Below are 21,988 nucleotides of genomic sequence, written 5' to 3' on the forward strand. Positions count from 1 at the left end.
TTATAAAGAAGGCAAATTTCTACATTATTTTTTGGTGTACACTAAGAATTAAAGCAGGATTATACTGTTGACAAATAAGTGTTTTCTTACCGTTTAACTACAGTTTGCATTTATATTAGAAAACAGAAATAAAACTAGTTTTCAACTTCTAAAGCTTTTCTGTACATAGTAAAGAAAAGGATATTTTCCTGGAGTTTCCATACCCACTCTGTAGTCCACGTAACTTTGATACGGATGGAAGTTGAAAATAAAAATGAGACCTGCTCTCTCAAATGCTATGACCTTATTGGATTCATGCTTTTCACTCACAAAGGCCTAGGAAAGAAAGTAATAAAAATCCAATACTATAAAATATTTCATTTCTAACTGAATTAACAATAAAAGAAAAGAACCCCACTGCTTCTATACCTTGTTTCAAGTAAAACAGTCAAAGATTCAAACAACATAGACAAGTGCATTAACATGCAAACTGAAATTGTTTACCTATGTAACGTCATATAAAATTTTTGATTACAAAACTGTGGCTTACTTTTTATAAGGCAATGTAAAATTAAAGAGGTAGAAGCATGTTAGGTACAGAGCACCTGAAAAATTCTTGATCAAAGGTTGGTAACGTGGTCATTTTGTCACACTTTCCTTTAGCAAAAAATGTATTCCCTTTATCAAATAAAATCTTCAATTTGTTTGTCATGGGGATCTGCATCACATCTATTGTTAGTAATTTAGCAAATGAAGCACTGGATATGTTTTTTGTTTTCTATGTTTTTTAAAATCTGTGTGAGAAATAGCTTTGATAAGCCACATTAAACTTCTGCACATGCCACCTTTGTTCTATTTGCTAAAGCCATTAATAAATAACTAACATCGATTTTAAAAAAAATCTTTAAAGTGGATTATTACTAGTATGAAATAATTAAGCACTGAGAAATTATAGTAATTGAGTTGCCTTAATACAAAATATTTACAAAAAAAATATACAGTGAAATATTTGGGTAAAAAATGCAAAGACAAAAGTGACAGGTTGAAGACTGGGAGACTATAACTTACACTATACTCTGCTGGAAGTGTTTTCTTGGTAACAGAGTAATTATTTATATAGAAGTAAATCATCAGAACAATTTACACTTTCCCAAAGCAATCCTTGGATTGGATTACAAACAATTTTATAGTCTGCTTTATCCAATCTGCAGTTACAAAATAAAAATAGCAAAAATAATAGGAAAAGAGCTTGCTATGAAGCTAAAAGGAGACTGTTTCAGATTTCTATTATCTGTGGAAGATATTTCAGTGACATGTTTTGACAACTTGAAATATATGGTGGGGCATTATGCGGCGCATAATAAAGTGCTGTTTAAAATTTCTGCATGCAAATTTGGTATTGTTGTTATTCTGGACACGTACCCAACTGGTGACTAAAAACTTATCATTTAGTATATCCAGCTTACCTGGGGAGATGCAAGCCAGCCAAATCTTTCCTCCAATTTATTCATATCTCTATCAAATGCATTTAGGAATCTATAGCGAAGAAGATGATCCTCAGTAAGATTAAACTGTCTTCTGGCATAGTGGTAGCTCTCATTATTCCCTATTCTGGGGAAGTCAAGCCATTCTGGATGCCCAAATTCGTTACCTGTATTTAAAAATATTAAGGATCTGTGAAATCACGTGTTAAAAATACACTAAAACCGCAAAAGTAAAACCAATTCAAGTATATTTCTTTTCTACAAGTTTTAAATTCCAAAGAATAATTCTCCGTATATAAATTGGTCATTTTATTATTAAAATGTCTCTCGGAACTTTCATGCTTGTTAACAGGTTTGTTTGGCCAATAAAACTATCAGAGCAAAATATCTATGGACTCCAGGGGAAGTATAAAGTGGTGAATGAATTATAACCTCTATGCTATCATGCCATCCATGCATAAAAATTTCTCATTCCCATCCCTTAATAAGGGCAACAGAAATTCAGTCATTTGGGATACAAATTTTAGAATCACTATGAAACCTACACCCATCACTTTACCTGCAGAAATCCATCGTTTTAGAGCACTTAACAGAAACCAGCGCTACCATTCACATAACCACAGAGACAGAAATCTCCCATTTTATCAGTTAAACTTTAAACAATCAAGGAACGAGTTGCACGCACTTTGACAATTTTGTTTGACTTTTTATCCTGGCTATAAATACTGTTGTTGTTGTTTCCAGTGGTATAAAAATAATTATTTAAAAAGATGACTTGAATCTCAGTTCCTCACTTCCTAGAAAAATCCAAAAAAGACATCCTAGTTCAAGTAGCAGGCTCGATTATAGAGAGCAAAGCACAATGCTTAATGATGATGCACTGAGTATTTGGTACTGAAAACAAGTGACTTTCGGCGTGTGACAAGTCAGGAATCTATGAGTATTCGTCAACCTTGCAAGGGGAGCTCCTTTTCCAAACATGACACTCAGTGTTATGAGCACGAGACACAGTTCAGGCTGGGATGAATCATGTTTGTGCTCTGGGCTCCTGTCTGTCCCCACTGCTTCAGGTCCCTTTGCGTCTGTGTAAATACCATTGTATTTCAGTTTGGTTTTCTATAGCAGTAATGCTTCACAAGTTTGCCAGGCTCATCATGATTACCTCACCCACACAACCATTGAACAGTCTTCACTTTAAGACAGGGAATAGGTTTATTCAGACTTAGATCACACTCCATTAAAAAAGAAGGGAAAAAGTTGTAATTTAATCAACAAAGCTTAGCTTCTCTTATGCAGAATCTCCAAAGCAAATCTCAGCTGTCAAAGCTAAAGATACGCAGCAACACCTCATTTGGGACTGAGTATTTTGAATGACTCACGTATCCAAAGTTTTCTTGTTTTATATACTGTCATTATTACAGTTGGAGACAAATCCAAATGGACTTAATGGCTCTAACTCGTGCTATAACCTGCTGCTTAGCAGATGCTCAGTCATTTTGGACTATTCTATCCACACAGGATTAAAACGCGTTTAAGTACCTTGAAAGTTAAACACACATTTCAAAGCCTATGATAGTTGATTCATCACAAACATTTCAGAGATTACACCTAACAGCAACACACCACAAAAAAGAGACAACAAATGGTGCACCTGGATACGTGTATGGTAAGTAACACAGTAACATTTTAGAGGGTTTCTATTTAAAAAAAAAAAAAAAAAAAAAAAGATCCTGACATTTCTACAAGCAGTCACTCAAGTTTCGTCAATAAACTGGAGTTTTGTGGGCAGACAAAGGGCAGCGATGCTGAGAGAAGGCAAGCGTTGTTTCCTGGATGGATACCCTGCATGTGCAGCCACCATCTGCTGTCTCGCACAGCCGGCACAGCCTGGAAGGCCCGGAGGATACGGTCAGCAGTGACAGCTATGAATTTAGATTTTCGAAGTGATTTTTGTGTATTTCCATGCTTTGCGGGAACAAAGAAATGAGCAGAGAACAAAAGAGAAAGGCTGCATATATATTTAGGAGAATCCTTCACAGTGGTACCCATTTTGTAAACGAACTGACAAGTTGTAAATTAAGTTTCCCATTCAAAAGCTAAACCACTAAATTTCACATTCAGCTCAAAACCAGAGACAAACATAAAAGAATCAGAATCACAGCAGGACTTTGAAAATGACCTTGGAATAATGCTGGACTGAGCTCTTAAACTGTGCTAACAATATGGTATGGAAAATGAGGGAGGATATTGCTACAAAACAGACACTGTATCTGACCAAATTCAATATTCTCTTAAGAGCTGGGCAAGGTATTACCTTCTTTTGTGATCTGTGCACTACTGGAAAGATAGACTACATGAAATAGCTCAGCTAAGGATAGCAAAAACCATCAGAAAGTCAGAGATGATGTGTATCTTGAAAAGATAGCCAAGGAAATCTTACCTATTTGTTCAAGAAAAACATAAAAATGGGGGAAATAAGCAATAGAAGATAGCAAATAAATTAGACTAAACTAGGCCATCATTTCAATAGAGTATATTTCACTGTAAGTAGAGTATATCTCTCTCATGTTAATACCATATACCTACTTCCTCATCTCCACTTGCTTTGGCTATTTTCCCACCACAGTAACTAGTGTTATTTGAACACTGCATTTTGTTGTTTCGTTGTGGTTTTTTTTAAAGAACAATAGAAGTGCAGCAAAATACAAAAGCAACGTTAATTTCCTAACCATTACTAAAGGCCATTAAGAAGAAGAGGAATTTAACAAAGTGCAGCAACTTGACAGAAGACTAAATTACTTGCTGAAGTTGAGGGTCTAAACCCTGCTCACATTTTAAATGTCTGTTTCTATGGGGACCTTCTGGACAACACACTCATGAGCCTTTTGTACATGCTCATTGATTTTAAAAGGGTCTCTTGATTTCTCTTTATGGAAAGAAAAACGGGTTAGTTATGACAGAAAGAATTCAAGTAGGCTTTTTTGGTTATGTAGTCAAGATGTGATACACGGAAAAAGAACTAACAGGATACAAACAGGCCTTCCAATAAACTTCCCAGAGTGCTTCTGCACTTGCGACTCATTAAGGCTATGCATCCTTTAACAAAAAATACGTATCTCATAGTATTTTTTTTTTAATTGTTATTTTTTCCTAGTTTAACTTTATAACATATGAGGGGAGTGTCCAGGAAAGGGAAGGTGCAGGCAACTGATCAACACTTACTTCTAGAGATAACTAATGGCACCTGTGAAGCATTGCGCTGCCCCCTTCTCCATGTTCAATTTCTCATTTCTGACAAGAATCATCAACATTCACTTCTTGACAATTGTGAAAGCCTCTAAGCGTAGAAGTACTATTGGGATTTCTTTTCCTGTAATTAATTTGCTGTTTGATGTAAAGGTCCAAACTACAGATTGACAAGAAGCCAGCTGCTACAAATGATGCAAATCAAGACAATGGAACTAATGTGGGGGAGGCAGAGAACAAAACTGAAATTAACTGAAATTTTGATTAGAGAAACAAAACAAAGACAAATCATTGAAGTGCAATGCATACTAATTTCATCTAGGAATTAATTCAAGTTTGCTCTTTCCTACACATTGTGCATATTGGACAACTTTACTATGTACAAGATTTCAAGATCACAATTCCAACAACTAAATTAACTTTTTATTACCACAATGAAAATTTACATCACACTTGTTTATTAGGCTAGAAATGCATTTATACCACAAAGTAGTTATGCTGATGATGATTACTTTGAAGCTGCGCCCCACAAGTCATTAAAGTTTTCTTGATCTCTCTTCTTTAGATATCTTTCCTAGCAATTCTCTCTCAAAGAATCAGGCTAAGCAGAACTGAAGGCGTATTTAAAAGATGCAGCAGGCAGCGTCAAGAGATGCCTGTTATTTTGATTTGTTTGCATTTTGAATTAAGTATGGCATTAAATACTTTAAAAGCAGTTAAAGCAGGTAGTTTACTTGATACGTGAAAGGTAAGAAGTTTAATTAGGTGCACAAGGCTGAAAAAGGTTTTAAACAACCTAAAATACCATTAAAAAGTCCTATTATTTAAAGCTGATGAGCTGGAGACTGGACATATTGGGTCAGAATTTCAACAGTTCCACCCTAACATATTTCTATCAAAGTAAGAAGAGTTACGCCAATTTACACAAGCCAGGTAATCAACTCATCCAGGAGTTGTAACCGATTTGAATTTAACTTCACTACCTTTGCGAACAATTAGGACAATGCAACAACCTGCAGATTATAAACAGAAACAATGTAAAACAGATCTAGATAGCATAAGATATTTATCAGTATTTCAAAAAATAAACATTTCAAACAATTAATCCTCATTTTCCCTAGTTGTGAAGCTCTTGGATATTAAGCAATTCTGACACTTTGTATTTACTGATGTTTGTACCGAATCTTCTTCAGCTCCTTAAGTAATTAAACTTAACATTTGTACTACCAAAACTAAGTAAGAAATTCTATACTGCCTTCAAATTACAAGATAGTAAGCTTCATTACAAGCATTCATTTAATCTTGTTATTCATGCAACAATATAATAAAGTGAACTTCCAAATGGACTCCTGTTGAAACACTTGGGCTGGATGACTTGGAGACCTTCATATTTTTTTCATCCCTCTAGCACTGGTATTCAATGACATATTAGTCCCCAAAAGACTAACAAACATCAATTCAGGAAAACAACTATATTGCAATTCCTGTATAAAACACAGGCTAGAGGAAATATCACATACGAGTAAGTGGTTAAAAGAGAGATATTAGTAAAATCAGTCCTGTGAGAAAAGTATTTTTCTCTGATTTTCTGAAAATATATTTTCTCCTTCCAATCTATGATATGGCATGAATCAGGATAAACATCCTATTTGTTCTGAAACTCAGATCTTCTATATGTCCTTGGGGAGAAGGGAGGGGATACTTAACCTTGCCTGTATTAAAGGATTGAAGAATGCATCTCCTCTGGTGTGATCCAGCCATGAAAAACTAGAAGCGTGCCTCTACGCTATCACAGACATAGGGAAGTATTGAGTCCCTAAAGTGGTTACCTTAGGTCACATCAGGGATACAGTACTAGAAGAACCAGCCCAGCTACAGAATGAAATTTTGAGGAATACCCTGAGATGTCTGACTTGTTGGTCGAAGAAGAAATCTTTCAGTTTATCTAGAAATGTAGTTTCTTGCTCTTCCACCTGAATAACGTTGATTTCGTTTATATAGCACTAAATGAAGGCTTCTGTTATAATGACTTTTTCTGCTTTTAGAGCCTCTCTTTTCTTCTTTGGTACTTCTCAATCTCAACTGCTATCACAGCAAACTGTTTGGATGTACACTCCAGTCCTACTTCTTAATATACCAGTAAACCCTATTAAATCAGAATTAAATGTCCATTTAGTTGCCCATTTCCAACAGTGGCCAAAAGCAGGTATCTAGAAAAGAACCAAAGAACACAAGAAGCATGAATGATGCTTCCTCTTAATACACTCCATTGGCCTCCTTTCATTTTCAGGACATGACAATGATTATTTTTTTGTCTTTTTACCTCCTCCTCTTACCAACTATACTTCATACATAAAACTAATATGGAAGCCTGTGCTACATTTTCACACAGTCAGCATAGGTAGGTAGCACTTTCAAATGTCCTACCTATCATTTGAACATCCAAGCTTTTAAATAGTGAACGTTCTCCTATTGAGGCTTTAAGCCTCCCCATCTGCCCTGAGAAATCCTAAAGAAAATGATGATGGTGGTCCTCCCCAACATCATAAGGATCAAACTGCAATACTAACTGCAATTTCTTCCGAATTCTATGATAAATTTCTGAAGCTCTGAAGAAAACTGGAAAAAAAGAAATTACATTTAAAAACCTTCAAGATAACCAGAAATAAATTTTCAGAATGTTATCCTTAGATAGATGAACCACAGTTTTTTACTTTTTGATAACTACTGGTAGTTGTGAAACTTTCTGCATAAGACTGCTTCATAAAAAAAAGATTTGCGTGTTGGGGAATATCAGCTCTGGCAAAACCTTAATTGGGACAATATACTCTCCATCTCTTCTTTTGAGACTTTTGTATTTAAAAAAAAACAAAACTGGGTCACAGAGAAACCACTTATGGATTCAAAGAGTTTGGAAGCACAGCTGGGATGTAGGCAACTTGCCTGTTATGATCCAGGAGATTCTGCAGATGACACTCCTCCCTTCACTTATCTGTCTACAAGTGGTTTGAATAAAACTCAAAACATTTCAAGAACTCTGAAAATTGGTTTCTATTCTTAATTCCTAAGAAACAAAACCATAGATTTTTCAAATCGGAAAGAATGAAGTACAGCACAAAAAAAAAAATAATTTACAAACGCATGAAAGCTCTGCGTATATAAACACATTATTGATGACATGTAGCAATGCTTTTGGCAATGGAAAATTGTATAACATTGCTTATCAGGAAAACGTTAACTTTTGAAGTTATATTCATCATGCTAAGTATTTTATTGCTTTTTATACCTTTTTAAAAAGAGCATTTATTGGTTATTGACCTTTTTTCCTCCAAAAGAGATGTCTCTGTAGTACACGTCACTTGCAATAAATGCCTTCTTGTAAAAGCAAACAGATCATCTTTATTATTCCCTCAGTCATTAAGGCAAACAGGCACAGGTTAATACAAACAAATCATCCAGGACAGCAAACATTCTGAAATCAGACACATTGTTTAAATTCAAGAGGCTTCATAATTTATTATTTCTTTTTATAGAAGCTAACAAATGTTTATCAAGACTGTGCTCTTGCAAGATAACTGTTAAAAGGTCCAGTAGTCTGATTTTCCCATTTTAATATAGTGTCCATTTCAAATCACATCATGCCATTGCCTGGTAGACAATTACTCAAGCCTAGATAAATACAGTTAATTAAATACAGTTAATTTGTACAGTTAATTTTTGAAGGTTGCTGCACCTGTAACCTCTAGTCTAACCTCCTGCACTGAAGCAGGATGAAGTCATACAGGGAAACTGATCCTGCCTCAATGCAGCTGGTTGCACTGCAAGTACATTTAAGTCCTAAGGATGAGCTTACACCTTAACTCTTGCTTTTCATTCTTACTTTTTTTTTTGCTCTCTTTTCTCTGTAAGTACCTTGAAAAAATGAATGAGAACTATAAATGCATTGGGGGCTTTGGCAAATGTTCATAATAGAAATGTTAAGTCACTTTAAAATTTAGAGGTTTTTTAAAAAAATTAAATAAATTTTGATAACATATAAGGAAAGTTCTGTCCCCTCTTCAAAAAAGCTTTAAAATGAATTTTCTGTGTTGTGGTATACCAATAAATGACTTTTTTCCCACTCCCCTTTCTTACCAAGGTTGACCTGTTTTCACTCATTTCCCACTAATGTGAAACAGTTGGGAGTTATCATACCGTACAATTTTATAATGTTGATAAAACAGTTCCAAGTTCTTAAAGGAGATAATTTCCCAATTGTTCCAACAAAAGTTCCAACCATAAATAGCATTATTGAGTCCTCATATTTCAAACCTATACCTCCCTTTTGTCAGATCAATTACAGAAAGAAAAAAAAAAAAACAACAAACACAAACCCAACCAAACAACTCAGTAACAAGAAAACAAGCATTGCTACCCAGAACCACCAACTCTGTATACCCGAATTAGGAAAGGCTTGCTGGCTGAGGAGCTTGCTTACATAGAGGAGCAGCCAGGCACAGTGGGCAGACCATGGCATTGCTTACTATGATTTACTTTAACAGAAGCAGAGCGCATGCTGCTTATGCAAGCATGTTCGTATTTAGTAGAACTATATTTACACAGAAAAAAATATTCATCTGGAATAAATATTTATTTTGTTTACTTATTTGTAGCACTCCATCAAAAGTATTCAATTAAGTATTAGTGGCGCCACTGATAATAGTATTCAGTTCCAAGGGGCAGATTAATGTTTCCCCTTGAGTGCTTTAGTGAGCAGAGCCCAAGAGGTTCTGCAGTTCATACTAACTGACCATGAGAAGTCATCTAGACTAGAAGGGACCCTGAGAGGATGCTTATTTAACTAACCTGCTCTTAGAAATTTTCAGTCCTGAAAGGTTACATTTCAGCACCCCTCCCCCAGTGTAGAAGAATATATTTCAGACTTAAAATTTGCTGCATACTCACATACAATATTTAAAAAAAAATGAGTAACACTGAGTAAACTATTTGTGTTGCTGTTACACTGAAACAGTTTCCATTTCACTGTTTGCTATTGGTAGCATCTTGGTAAAAACAACAGACTGACTTGGGTATGTGACACTTCCACTATGCTCTACATGTACATGCACAGTATATATTATTTAGTTAACCACTTCCAAGAGCTCACTAAAATATTTAGGAACAGAGATATTCCGTAACAAGTTGCAAAGGTTAAAAAAAAAACAAACAAAAAAAGAAACCACCACCACGCCAACAGCAACAAAACCCAAAACCATACAAAACCTATGACAAGAAATTTTCCTGAACAGAAGATGTAGTCAAAGAAGTTCTAGCTAAATCTTTCAGTGTAGTGTACTGCCAGGTATTGACTGGTACCACAACTGACAGGTTAATTGGCTTAAACAGTGAATCAAGGACCAGACTGGAATAGGAAGAGGTCACACAAAGATGGCAAAACTTTTGCCATAAGATATTAAATACACAGCAGTTTTCTTACTGGTGTCAGTAAGTCCAGAATTTCATCCTTTAATTCTGAAAGAGCATATAAAGGATTATATGAGTGAAAGAGAAAGAAAATGTAAACCAAAGCAAGAGACAACTTGAACAGTATTTGATACATAGGAAAGTTAAAACTTTTCATATGATGTAAATCAACAATGAAAGTAATATTCTGTTCTTGCTGTAAGAACAAATCTGGTTAAAATTAAATACATATGCTTTTTTTTATCAGCACATTAAAAAAATGAAATGAAAGTTTGGACTGATTAAAAACACAGCTCAAAAAAAAAAAAAGAACCAAAAAGGAAAATACACGGATCTTGTTCCACAGAACTGCCACCCTACCATTTTATCAAGATAGCGATAGGGAGAAAATAAAAATTTTGTGAAAGAAGGAGAACAACGAAGACTGTAAAAACAAAATGGGCAGATAGTACAGTCTAGAGTAAAAGTCAATAGACAAAACAGAAGACATGCAGGTTATGGCGAAGTCGTTTGAAGTAGAAGAGATATCAGGATGGAGAAGTGCGTGATAGTGAAAGACAAAGTAGAGCATCAGAATGACGATGTTTACATTAAGTGGTCTTATCTGGGGTTAGGGAAATACAGGGAAGTAGCACAGTATGCTTGCATAAGGGAGAAGTTATGTCCAAAAAGATACTTAGTAATTTTCGTTGTAAGTTAGGTTTTATTTGCATATGCACAGACATCTACCTTATCCCTACTATCCTCATTGCAGATGGCCTAATCACGCAATCCTCAGGAAGGTACAAACACACAGAGAACGTCAGCTCTTGTCTTCAGATGCTACTCAAATGCACAGAGTCTACCTGCAACTGCCGTAACATCTATTCTGGAAAATCAGTTCCTTTCTTTTATACACCATCATCACATGCACTACAAATGTTTGTATCTACATAACACATACTTCATACACAGAATTGATGCAACAAGGAAACAAAAAGGCAGAGAAGGCACTAATTGGGAAGTTGTTCCACTGCCCACAAATCAGGCTGGTCATCCTTGTGTCAAAGAGGAAAATAATACAAAATCTTGCTTTCTTGAAACAGTATAAATCAGCCATCAGAGAATATTTCTGGTTGCAGTTCTGAACCTCTTCTTACCTAATGTCCTCAAAGAAGTACATTCCCAAGATTCCCCCTAGAATCACATATCAATGCTTTGAGACTACATTAAAGTAGTCTTTTTGAAAGTTGTCTCCTGCCCTCCACCTGAGGCTGACTCAACTCCACCATGCTGAGAATGTATTTATAAACCTCCCAAAAATATTTGTTTTAAAACCTGGGCACTTACTAAGGTATTTTCAGAAAAAATATTTGTTTTAAAACCAGTGGACCTGGGCACTTACTAAGGTATTTTCAGAAACAGAAATACGTGGTTATTGTGAAAGTCTTTGAAAAGGCACAGCATCACACTGTTAGCTACACCACCTTTTCCTCAAAGAGATGGAGAACACCGAACAGCCAGTGCACCAGCTGAAGCAGCAGTACCTGGGCGCTGTGGCACAGTTCTTAAAAGAGTCCAGAGACTTACCTCTGACGTGCTCGGTCTCAAGGCTGTGGCTGCCAATGTTAGACTCCTCTCATGTACAAAAACAATCAAAAGCATTTCTACGTTCATATACCTGATGCGTTGCAATGTAATTAAGGAAACGGAGCTATTGGTATTCTGAATGTTATGTGATTTATGCATTTTGAATGTACGAGCAGTAGTCTATTTGCAGGACTTGGCACTGTTCTCCCTATAAAAGACTCCACTGCAACAGCGACCGCGCTATCCATGCGTTTTTCAGCAGTGCACTCACCAGCATTTTGGATGTGCTACCTGCCTACTCATCCCTCTGTGAGCTTATGTACACACAAATACATATAAACATAATACATTAAAATAAAAAAGTATAGATTTATAAAAATGTAGTCAAATGGTCTACTTGTTTCTAAACACAATTCTACACAACAGCTGAAGTCTTAGGTGCAACCAATATCTAACTCGAGCCATACTTTATCTATGTGAGGATATTTGCTTAAAAGTTAGTTGGCACAAACAGAACAATGGTAAAAATCAAGCAGAAAAACAGCTACAGAGGTAGATGTATTGTATGTGAGCTAGTCCCATTCTGGAACATTTCTAGGGTATAACATTCTCTCTATAGAAGACTCCACTGCAACTGTGACCACACTCTCCATGTGTGTCTCCATGTTTTTAACGGTGCACTCACTGACATTTCGGATATGCTACCCACCTACTCGCCCCTCAGCCTCCTAGTGAAAATACCCATGCCATAGTAATTCATATTGGTAGATTATAATTGTCATTTTCAAATGTACGTTTTCTAGATTTATATGAGGATAGCCAGGCTGAAAACACGGCTTACACTTCAAACACAAGGTAGCAGTGTTGTGACAGCCCTTACTGAGGAGCTTATTCCACATTCTCTGATTGCGCTTCATTGATATCTATTCCTACAATGACCCGCTTCACTTATAAAGTGAATCCTCTTTGTGAGCATGGTCCTTAGGAGGTCTTTCAGACATGTATCATATGACACAACCTAGCGCTACACTTTGCTCCCAGATATGGAACAAATGAGAAAGTTGTGCAGAGCTCCTGAAGAAAGAGCAAGAGAGAAAACTGATGCATATACGATAGATGCCAGCACATCTCATCATGGCATGGCACATGAACTTTCTGTGCTTAAATAGCCCAGGTTTTACAATCCAGCTCAGTTCTGATGAATATATAATTAACTGATTTGCAGTGAGTGAATGCAACTCCCGTATGATTAGGGCTGGACATAGCTTAGTCTCTCAGACAAGTTGTAAAGCTCAAAGGCCTTATCTGAGTACTTGGACAAAAATAAAAATAATAATAATAAAAAAAATACATAGAAACCAGCACAGAAAGTAAAAGTCAGTATCTTAATCTCAAAAGTTTACAGAAATAAAAGGAGTATGAAATTTGATATAAACATGTAACACTCATGCAGAATTAGTGTTAGCAAAGAATTTCACCACACTGAAGTGTGAAAAAACAGTAAAATGATTCCAAAATAAGCCACATATCACATTTGATAAGAAACTTTTTACATGAAAATCCTTTCAGGTTCCTAACTCAGCAATTAAATATTATGGCAACACACGCCAAAGATTTTTTTTTGCACATAATCATATGTTCCAATTACATACTGTTTAGAAAATACAGCTCAGTAAGATACAGACACATTTTCAAAGTGTTCATTGGAGTGTTTTAATTACGGAGTTTGACAACACTACTCCAACATAATGCATGCAGTGCTTGGCTAGTAAATCCAAATCTATTGTTAAGAAGAAAGGCAAACATTATGACCCAGAATTGCATATTAGCAATGTTTCAGGATACAGAAAGACTTCCAAAATGAGAAGAGTTGCAAGCATTTTAAAGTCAGGTTTCTTTTACAGAGTTCTCTCAAAATAATTTGTTTCAAGAAATAGACTTGCCTCAGTAAACTGATAAAAAAGCATAGCCCTGGCAAAATCCAGCATTCCTACTGTTCAGCACAATGCATTTTCTTTCTACAACTACTTCAATTCCACTACTTAGCAGGAAGACATTTAAATTTTTATTGTACTTCCATGTACGAGGCTGATGCTAAATAATCATGCACTGAGGATTTAAGGTTAGATCAGGTTCGTTTGTTGCTGGTTGCGGTTTTTTGTTTGTTTGTGGTTTCGTTTTTTTGTTTTTGTTTTTGTTTTTTGTTTTTTTTTTTTATAGAGCAGATGAAAATAAATGCCAACTGACACTAAAAAAGGTTGACCAACTACCCGCTTTGCTTCAGGGCTACTGCTGTGGGATGAATGAAATATTAGCCATCTGTAAAATTCAAACATGCTGGGCAAAATATAAATGCAAAATCCACATTGAGAGTCATATGCTTTGATAATAGTTTAAAATAATCCCGAGGCAGGTTGTATTAGTTAACCAATCCGCTTCCCTATACAGTTATTAAAGTAAATGTGATACATGAGATAAGATTCATGAAAAGAATTTTATGTGTAGACAAAGGACTCTGAGTGTGAGTATGAAGTAAAATGGAATGCTTCATACTGCCACTTTCAAATGCTCATACTAAACCATTTTCAGACATCAACATGCTGCATGAGCTGTAAGAGGTAAAAGGGCCTAAAATATATCCCAGATATGTCTGTTTGAGTCTACCAGCCGATGGCTAGTTTGTGCTATTTCAGTTATTTAACCCAACAGCAGAAATTGAAGAAAGGAGAAAGTAAAGGGTGAATCAGACCCAGCAGAAACTGGAAAACCGTGTTTATAAGAGAGCCAAGATTCTGCATCAGGAGTGGTGGAGGCCCTTGCTGAGTTAAAGGCTAGCCGAGATTGGATAACCCCTGCTGGTCACAGGGACCGAGCGGCAAAAATCCAGTTGAAGCTCTGAGCCGGCAGCCGCTGCCTCCTACAGCTTTAAGATATTGCTTATCAGCTGCCCCGTGCTGCTTTGTAGGGAGATAAGTAACTCTGCACAAGTGCAGCCTATAGCCCACTTGGACTGCCTGCAGCGATCAGCAGAAACTGCTCCAGTCCTCCACACACAGCTGTTGATCCACAGAACTGCTGCATGCCACTGAGAAGAGAGCGATGTCACTCTCATTTGTAGCCCGTAGTCCCACCTCAAGCACCAAACAGCTGAGCAACTCTGCACAGGATGTTATCTTGGGAAAGCGTAATGAGATCTACGGCTAGTTGCTAACGCGAAAGTTGGTTCAATGTTTTCTAGCTCTGTTTGAAGACAAAGCAAAACCATCAACCCCAAATCAGAACACACTACAGTATTATGCATTACATTTTTGGCATTTCCACTGAAACCGACAGTGTTTCAGAATGATTGGCAGGGGTTTTAGACAGAATTTTTATGTAATAACTCAAGTTAAAACATGTTGCTGTTAAAAAAAAAAAATCCAACAGTAGTTCAGGTAGGGGTTCTCATTAATCAGACAACAAATTTAAGTGGTTAAAAAACAATGACACCAACCCAAGTCAAAACTAAGTGACTATTTAAAGCTAGGAAAATACAAGCCTTCCAAAACCTCCTCGTGGAAGCATAAGTATTTTAAGCAACCTAAAGAGTAAAAGGGAAGCCTTCAGAGTTTCCAATTCTCATTTGCACTACCCAAATTAAACAGTACATTTACATTGATTCATTTTCCTTCTGCTTACTAGTAAATAAATAGATGAAAACAATACTATAAACAGTTTAAATTCTATCAAGTGGAAATAATTTCCTGATTTTTCATCTCACAAAAATTTGACTTTTCATCTTAATTTGGAAAGAAAACTAGTTTTGGAATAGACTGATATTCCAAAGAATGAAACTGCTGCTTTGCAGAGTAGGTTTCAAAAGCGGCATCCTCAGTGGTTCATAAATATTTATGTTTGTATAAACATAATCAGTGTGTATATCAGAAGAACGTCCCTCATCAATTTACCTGCTTTGTGTATTCATTGTTTCGGAGTCTTTTTCCCCCCCTTTCAACTTGGTTCATTGTTATCTTTAGGGTTTTTCTCTTTTGTGGGATTTTTTTTTTTTTAGATACTCTTACATAAGAAATGAAAGAAGGTGACTGGTTTATTTAAGACTCTAACCAGACACTTGAAAGCCTTTTTTCTAAGTGATGTTTATTAGTTTTAGCATATTTCCAAAGTGCTAGCATAGTAATTGTATGGTGACAGCATAACCTGTTGCAAGATCTCTGCTCATTACAGTCAATCATAACCAGGATGCCTAAGGCAAGATTATTTGTATTGTGGGGGTTTTTTGCCCCCCTGCCCCAGCCTTTTTTTTTTTTTCTTTTTTCTTTCCTATGTGGAAATGGATATTGAAGCTTGCAAGTTTGTTTTTGCAGAAAGAACAGTTAGAGTCCAGTAGTCAGGGTCTCTGGTACTTTGCCATGGTACAAAAGGGGCAGGTCTTAAGAAGAGTCACATCTGCGTAATTACCAACTGAACTACTTCTGACTATCAGTCAGTATATTGAACTAAGTCAACTGTTCAGTCATGGAAGAGAAAAGGTATGGTGCAAATTGAAATGCCTTGCCTGTCTGTAAATGAGATCTACTAACAAAGGTGCACAAAAGGTACGTATTAATGAGCAAAACCCTCTGATGACGTAATTCTGACCTGTTCAAGGCAGTAACTGCCCTGGTGTTCTTTCTCCCTCTCTCTCGCTGGCATTGGGACCAAATCTCACACAGTTTTCAGAGAGCTATTCTGAACTTTTTGCAAGATATAATGTGCCTGTCAGACGAAGGGTGACTGCACCTGCATGATGTTAAAAATCAGAATTCATTTAAAATCACTGTGATGTGCTGCTTCCACAAAATACTTAGTCTTGGAACGCTCACTACATCAGCTCTTAAAATTTAGCATAGACTTGCAATTGCTTCACATGGACGTTATGCATACAAATGTTTTATTGGAATGAAGTGTTACAAAATTTGATTTTAAAGCATCTTAAACCCGATCCTCACATCATCTTTATTCACATCTCGCCGTATAAAGAACAAAAAAAAGCCAAAATTAAAATATAACAGCAACATAATGCTTGCATATTATTAAAATACTTTTATGACTGTTTGCAACACTGGAATAGCATAATGAAAGGCTGTAATTAAGAACTAGTCTCTGAAGAGCATTACCTTTTAATACTAATCTACAATTAATTACATCAGACACCGGGAACTTCCGATGCCATGGTTTTAGACTATGAAATAAAACCCCCAAACCGAATGGTTTTGCACAGTGCAGACTTAGCAACTTTATGAAGGAGGTCCCTATTTGAATAACTGGGGATGGTTGCCAGTATGGACGTGCATGTGGAGACTGCAACTACTGCGAAGGCTCGGGCAGACCGTTACAAGTATCCTGATGCAGGGATGGGCTGGATTTACAAGCGTAATTTAAAGATAGTCTCGACTCACCTGTACATGAAACCAGTGTCAACACAACTACGAAATGGGTGAAAGGAAAAAAAAAATAAATACAGGAAATGAGAAAATAGAGGAAAGAAGAAAAACCATTTAGCAGGTTTAGATAAGGCCCATCAGGCAATTGCCCAGCAGGCAATAGCTTTGGAAGCCGAAGCAAAACATCAGATAAAAAGAGGACTTAAGAGAATTGGTACGGATGGAACCTTTGCTACAAGTGACAAGTGATTTATAAAATAGCCCCCAAAATCTGTAAGATTAGAGAACAATTGTCCAGTGAGGCCTTCATCATATTTTTTGTGTGCATGTGGGGAGACAGGAAAAAAAAAATAATCTTGCAATATCGAGAGAACAGGCTTAAAACAAAATGTTTGTTGAAAATAAAACACAATAGGGAAACAAACTAGACTGTAACTGAATGTTACCACATTCTTTGAAAAATCAGTTGTAGCAGAAAGTGCCCCTCATGCATGCTTAGTTCATCTTTCACATTCTCCTCCCCTTGCACTTCTGAATAGGGCATATCTTAGAGGAACAGCTTTAAGAGACATCAGAAGATCCACAAGATGTACTGGCTTAAGGGGCATTGTTCCACTCCCCTTCCTTCAGATAATCATTCGTACTACAGGCAGAAAGACTCGAGAAAAGATTTTGGCTATTTGCCTCCCAATAATGTGTCTTTATCAAAAGAGCTTTTAAGAGGTACTCACTGTGATCAGGCAGAGCTTCTGCCAATTTTGCATTTCACCTACCAATTTTCAGGTTTTAGTATAGAAAACTGTTCAAATAACTAGGAAATCCAAGACACATTAATGCACTCCAACATTTTCTGATGATTGGCAAATTACATATGGAACTCCAGACACAGATCAGACCATACATTAAGAACACCAGTATGAGGTATATGTACTTGAGCCGAGAGGTATGGGTTCACAAGCAGAAGCAGAGGATACCTGTTACATTTCAAACTTCTGGTGATGGTTCTTAGTTTTTTATTTAGAAAAGCCTCAGATGAGCTAAAAAAAGTATAAGAACTTCCTATAAATAACTTGTTAAATTCACCATGTTGCTTCACGCCACCAGCTTTTATGAAGGAAGACATCATTCAGTATATGTTACTCCTCACCTAAAGCCAACAGAAAAGCAGAAGCTACATATTTTGCTATCTCTAGATGCATTTATGTTGACAGGAAGAGGATCTCAGAGCATATAGTTAGGTTAGGGACTGAGACACCAACAGTGAGCAAAGTGACTGGAATACACAAGAGAACAGACACGTCTGTTTTCTTACTACTCCAGGTGACTTCCTGAATTTGAGAAAAGATCAAAGAGAATTTTGTAATATTAAAGAGAAATCTAACCAACTCCCTCCAGGGGGCTTCGCTGGCAACCGATCAAGTGCTCTTTCTCAGTGGCCTGGGGGTGCAGGTGGGAGAAAAGTTGCATTTTGGACAGTGCGTCCTTGTAGCAACTGGGGAAGGGATGACTGAACAAGTGCCTTCATAGATCAGAATGCTAACTTTTGTCTAGAGTCATTCCTATCAGAAAGAAAGGTATCATGAAGCAAGATTGGTTATCTACCTTAATACTCACGACTTTTTTCAAACAACTTTGTTCAAAGGAAGTTAGGAAACAGGTACGTATTTGTAAATGAATGGTGTAGCACTGTGAACCTATGAGACCCAGGTTCCAAGAAACAGATTTGCCATGAGCTGTGCCCTCTCTTCATTCCATTAAATTCTTCCTCGGTATTTGCAGATTACAGCTGCCCCTTTTGGTTTTGAAATTCAACAATTTGCTATACGCACAGATGCGAACGTAACAGTATTCATCTTGTACCTGAAACACATTTAAATTAGCCCTAAGACCTGAATCAGCTAAAGGCGTAACAAAGCTGGGATCCTATCAAGACAGAACTAACTAATCATTTTAGGTCTTCCTCGTGACACCAAGTTAATAGACACAAAACAAATTTACACCAATATATAAGAATCAGAGCAGAAACTATTTCTAGATTACATTACAGCTGCTTAAAACACGGTAAAATTTTAATTTGTTTTTCAGGTTTTGAAACAAAGCCTTCTGAACTAGCTGTATAAAATAATATAAGCAATCTCATCTAATTAGCCACCTCCAACTTTTTTCCTTGAGCATTTTTTTTTACTAAAATATTTTAAAACATACTGCTCCTTTCCCTCCCCCAAAGTTTCATGTAATTGCTAGAATTTATTTTGTATGCATGCATTCATTAATTACTTTATTTTAAAACATTATTTCCAAAAATAGCATTTAATTTCACTGAAATATGTATGCATTCACAGTACTACACTTCATGCTGTCATTGCACTGTATAAAAAGAAGTGATATAGCTTTCTTAGGGCCCGAGCTGAAAATGTATTGCAACCATATTAGGAGGCACGTAATGCTTTTTGCGCCTTTAAGACAAAAATTCTTTGTCAAAGGAAAAAGCAAACTTTGATTTCAGAAAAAATAAACCTGCTTAAATGTCAGAAAAGTGTTGTGTTACAACTGTTCGAAGAAAGCCAAATATGTACAAACACTAAGATGATTTCTCCTCTCCCCCTCCAGCAATGCTGTACAGAAATTCAAAGTGACAAAAGCTAAACACAAAACAGAGACAAGAAATCATTAGAGATTACTTGCACAAAGACATTTGGAATTGGACATATGAAATATTTCTCAGTAATGATTTTTCATTCCTTTGTTTTTTTATTTAAAAAAATAAACTTATTGAAGTGATAAATGCTTTGCATGGATATTCTTTATAAAAGGGGAAAGCAATCCTCTGAAACAAGTAAAATTACATCTTTACCTGGAAAAAATTATTTGCCAATGCCATTACTCTTTCTCTGTTGTTCCATCTCATTCTTTTACACAGCCACACAATGCTGGTAGCTTATTTGACCACTTTTCTTATTTACATCTTAGTGGAAACATTTTATTGCCAGAAAACAACATATCCATTGAAAGCCTGACACTGCAAGGTAACAGTGGGAGGGAGGAACAGAGAGACAGGGCTGTAACACGAGACTAGTAAAAACTTCTTACGTCCCTGAGCCTAGCCTCTTGCTATCTCGGATATGGCTCACTTCGCCCCAATTCAGACTTGGAGATGAAAAAATCATCTTGCAGAAAGAAAGATGCGCTACAACTTCTCAACCCAATAGACTCACCACTGCTTTCTACAGGCTTTTCTCCATATAGATTCCTTGTAGAAATACTTCTAGCATAAGCATTTCCATATTTACAGTTAGGCACTGAGGAGGAGTGGAAGATAAGCCATTCAGTCACACATCATACTGTTTTCTGTCACTTGTTCAAGAGTGCCCGATCTCTCCTAGTATTTTCAACATCTTCATAAAACGGGAAACTCCATGAATCAAAAAATTACTGAGAGAATATAACATGTAGACAGCTCTTTCACTAAGACAGATTTTATTTCAACTTCTTCCTGTATTTAAGTTTTCAGAGACAAGCAATGGATTTAGTCCTATATTCTTATGTGCATTGTACAAACCAAACAATAGCCCTCCATACGTAGGAAACAAAAAATTAAAAATACAGTCTTTCTGGCATACGCTTATAAATTCAACTAGTAAATATGAAAAGGGAATTTTACAATTTTTTCTGAAAACTTCAACTATGTGTAGGTTAAACTCCAGAAAATGAAGACTATTTTAAATTAATAGCCTCCCTCCTCCATCATTTTTAATCAAGACACCCCCTTCCTTCCCATAAATAAGAAGGCAGGATATCAATAAATAGCTTACTATATTTCTAAGACTAGTCACAGCCAGTACCATAGCAGAAGTATAGCATTATTGATTTTTCTTCCCCCTCCCCACCTCCAACCAGAACAACAAATTTCACATATTGGAGAAGTCTGCACAAATAAGGCAAGTTCTCTTAACATCTACTGAAACGAACATGTCAATATTCTGGCATACTTATCAACTTATGGGCTTCAAATAATGATATTAAATTTGACATTAAAAGGCATAGCACAGCTTATATAGCACAGCTTCCAAAACTTAGAATTAAATCGGCAGGAGACATGGGTATGAACCCTCACAACAAAACAAGAAATAAAATGGAACTTAAACCACAAATACACACTTCATTTGAGGAGACTGGTCTGGCTAAACTTCCAATTTCTCCTTTGAAAAGCACCTGCAGGCAGGAATAAGAATTACCCCAAAACACCACCTCCATTACTTTGTTCTAGATCATCTTTACTTCTTTGATCAGTGTAAATCAGTGCTTTAGCACCAAGATGCTTGCAAGTATGACACGTATTAAGATAAGAAAGTGCATGTAAGGCCCATACTGCAATAAAAAGCAAATTTAGAAACAAGGTAACCTAGTATTTCAAACATACTATTGCCATACAGAATATTTCCAGTAGTAATCACTACGTTGCATTTTTTTCCCTCAAAAAAAAAAAAAAGATTGCATTATTAGGAAAGGGATTAAAAGCTAGATGAGCTTTAAAAATATACTGAAAAAATAGGGGGTTTTAAAGAATGAACTATTCACATATTCATAAAGGTCTGCATAAAAGCTGCCTAAGTACAGCTAAATAGAACACAAAGGAAAAAAGCATAATAGCACAAATGAAAACTTATTGAAAACAGAATATACATTTAAACAGTATTTTGGTACCTATAAATAGCTAGCACTCTTGCTGTGTTAGCTTAGGTGAAAGAAAAAAAAAAAAATAAATCAGAGTTATGAAAGTCCATCCAGCTCAGATTTCTGCTCTTTTTCCTTCAAGCAATATTA

The 21,988-nt window shown here is 36.2% G+C and overlaps 1 protein-coding gene across 1 annotated transcript in view; it reads right to left on the reverse strand.

Moving 5' to 3' along the window:
* The window catches only part of GBE1 (glucan (1,4-alpha-), branching enzyme 1), a 135,098-nt gene that overhangs the window by 24,543 nt on the left and 88,567 nt on the right, over window positions 1–21,988 (reverse strand). Inside the window, exons 14-15 of the mRNA XM_009880899.1 lie at window positions 1,446–1,630; window positions 166–315 (exon numbers count right to left, since the gene is read on the reverse strand). Coding sequence (XP_009879201.1) covers window positions 166–315; window positions 1,446–1,630 — 335 coding nt within the window. The remainder of the gene's footprint in view (window positions 1–165; window positions 316–1,445; window positions 1,631–21,988) is intronic.

This window comes from Charadrius vociferus, unplaced genomic scaffold (genome assembly GCF_000708025.1).
Source record: "Charadrius vociferus isolate BGI_N301 unplaced genomic scaffold, ASM70802v2 scaffold150, whole genome shotgun sequence".
In the NCBI taxonomy this organism is placed as follows: domain Eukaryota; kingdom Metazoa; phylum Chordata; class Aves; order Charadriiformes; family Charadriidae; genus Charadrius; species Charadrius vociferus.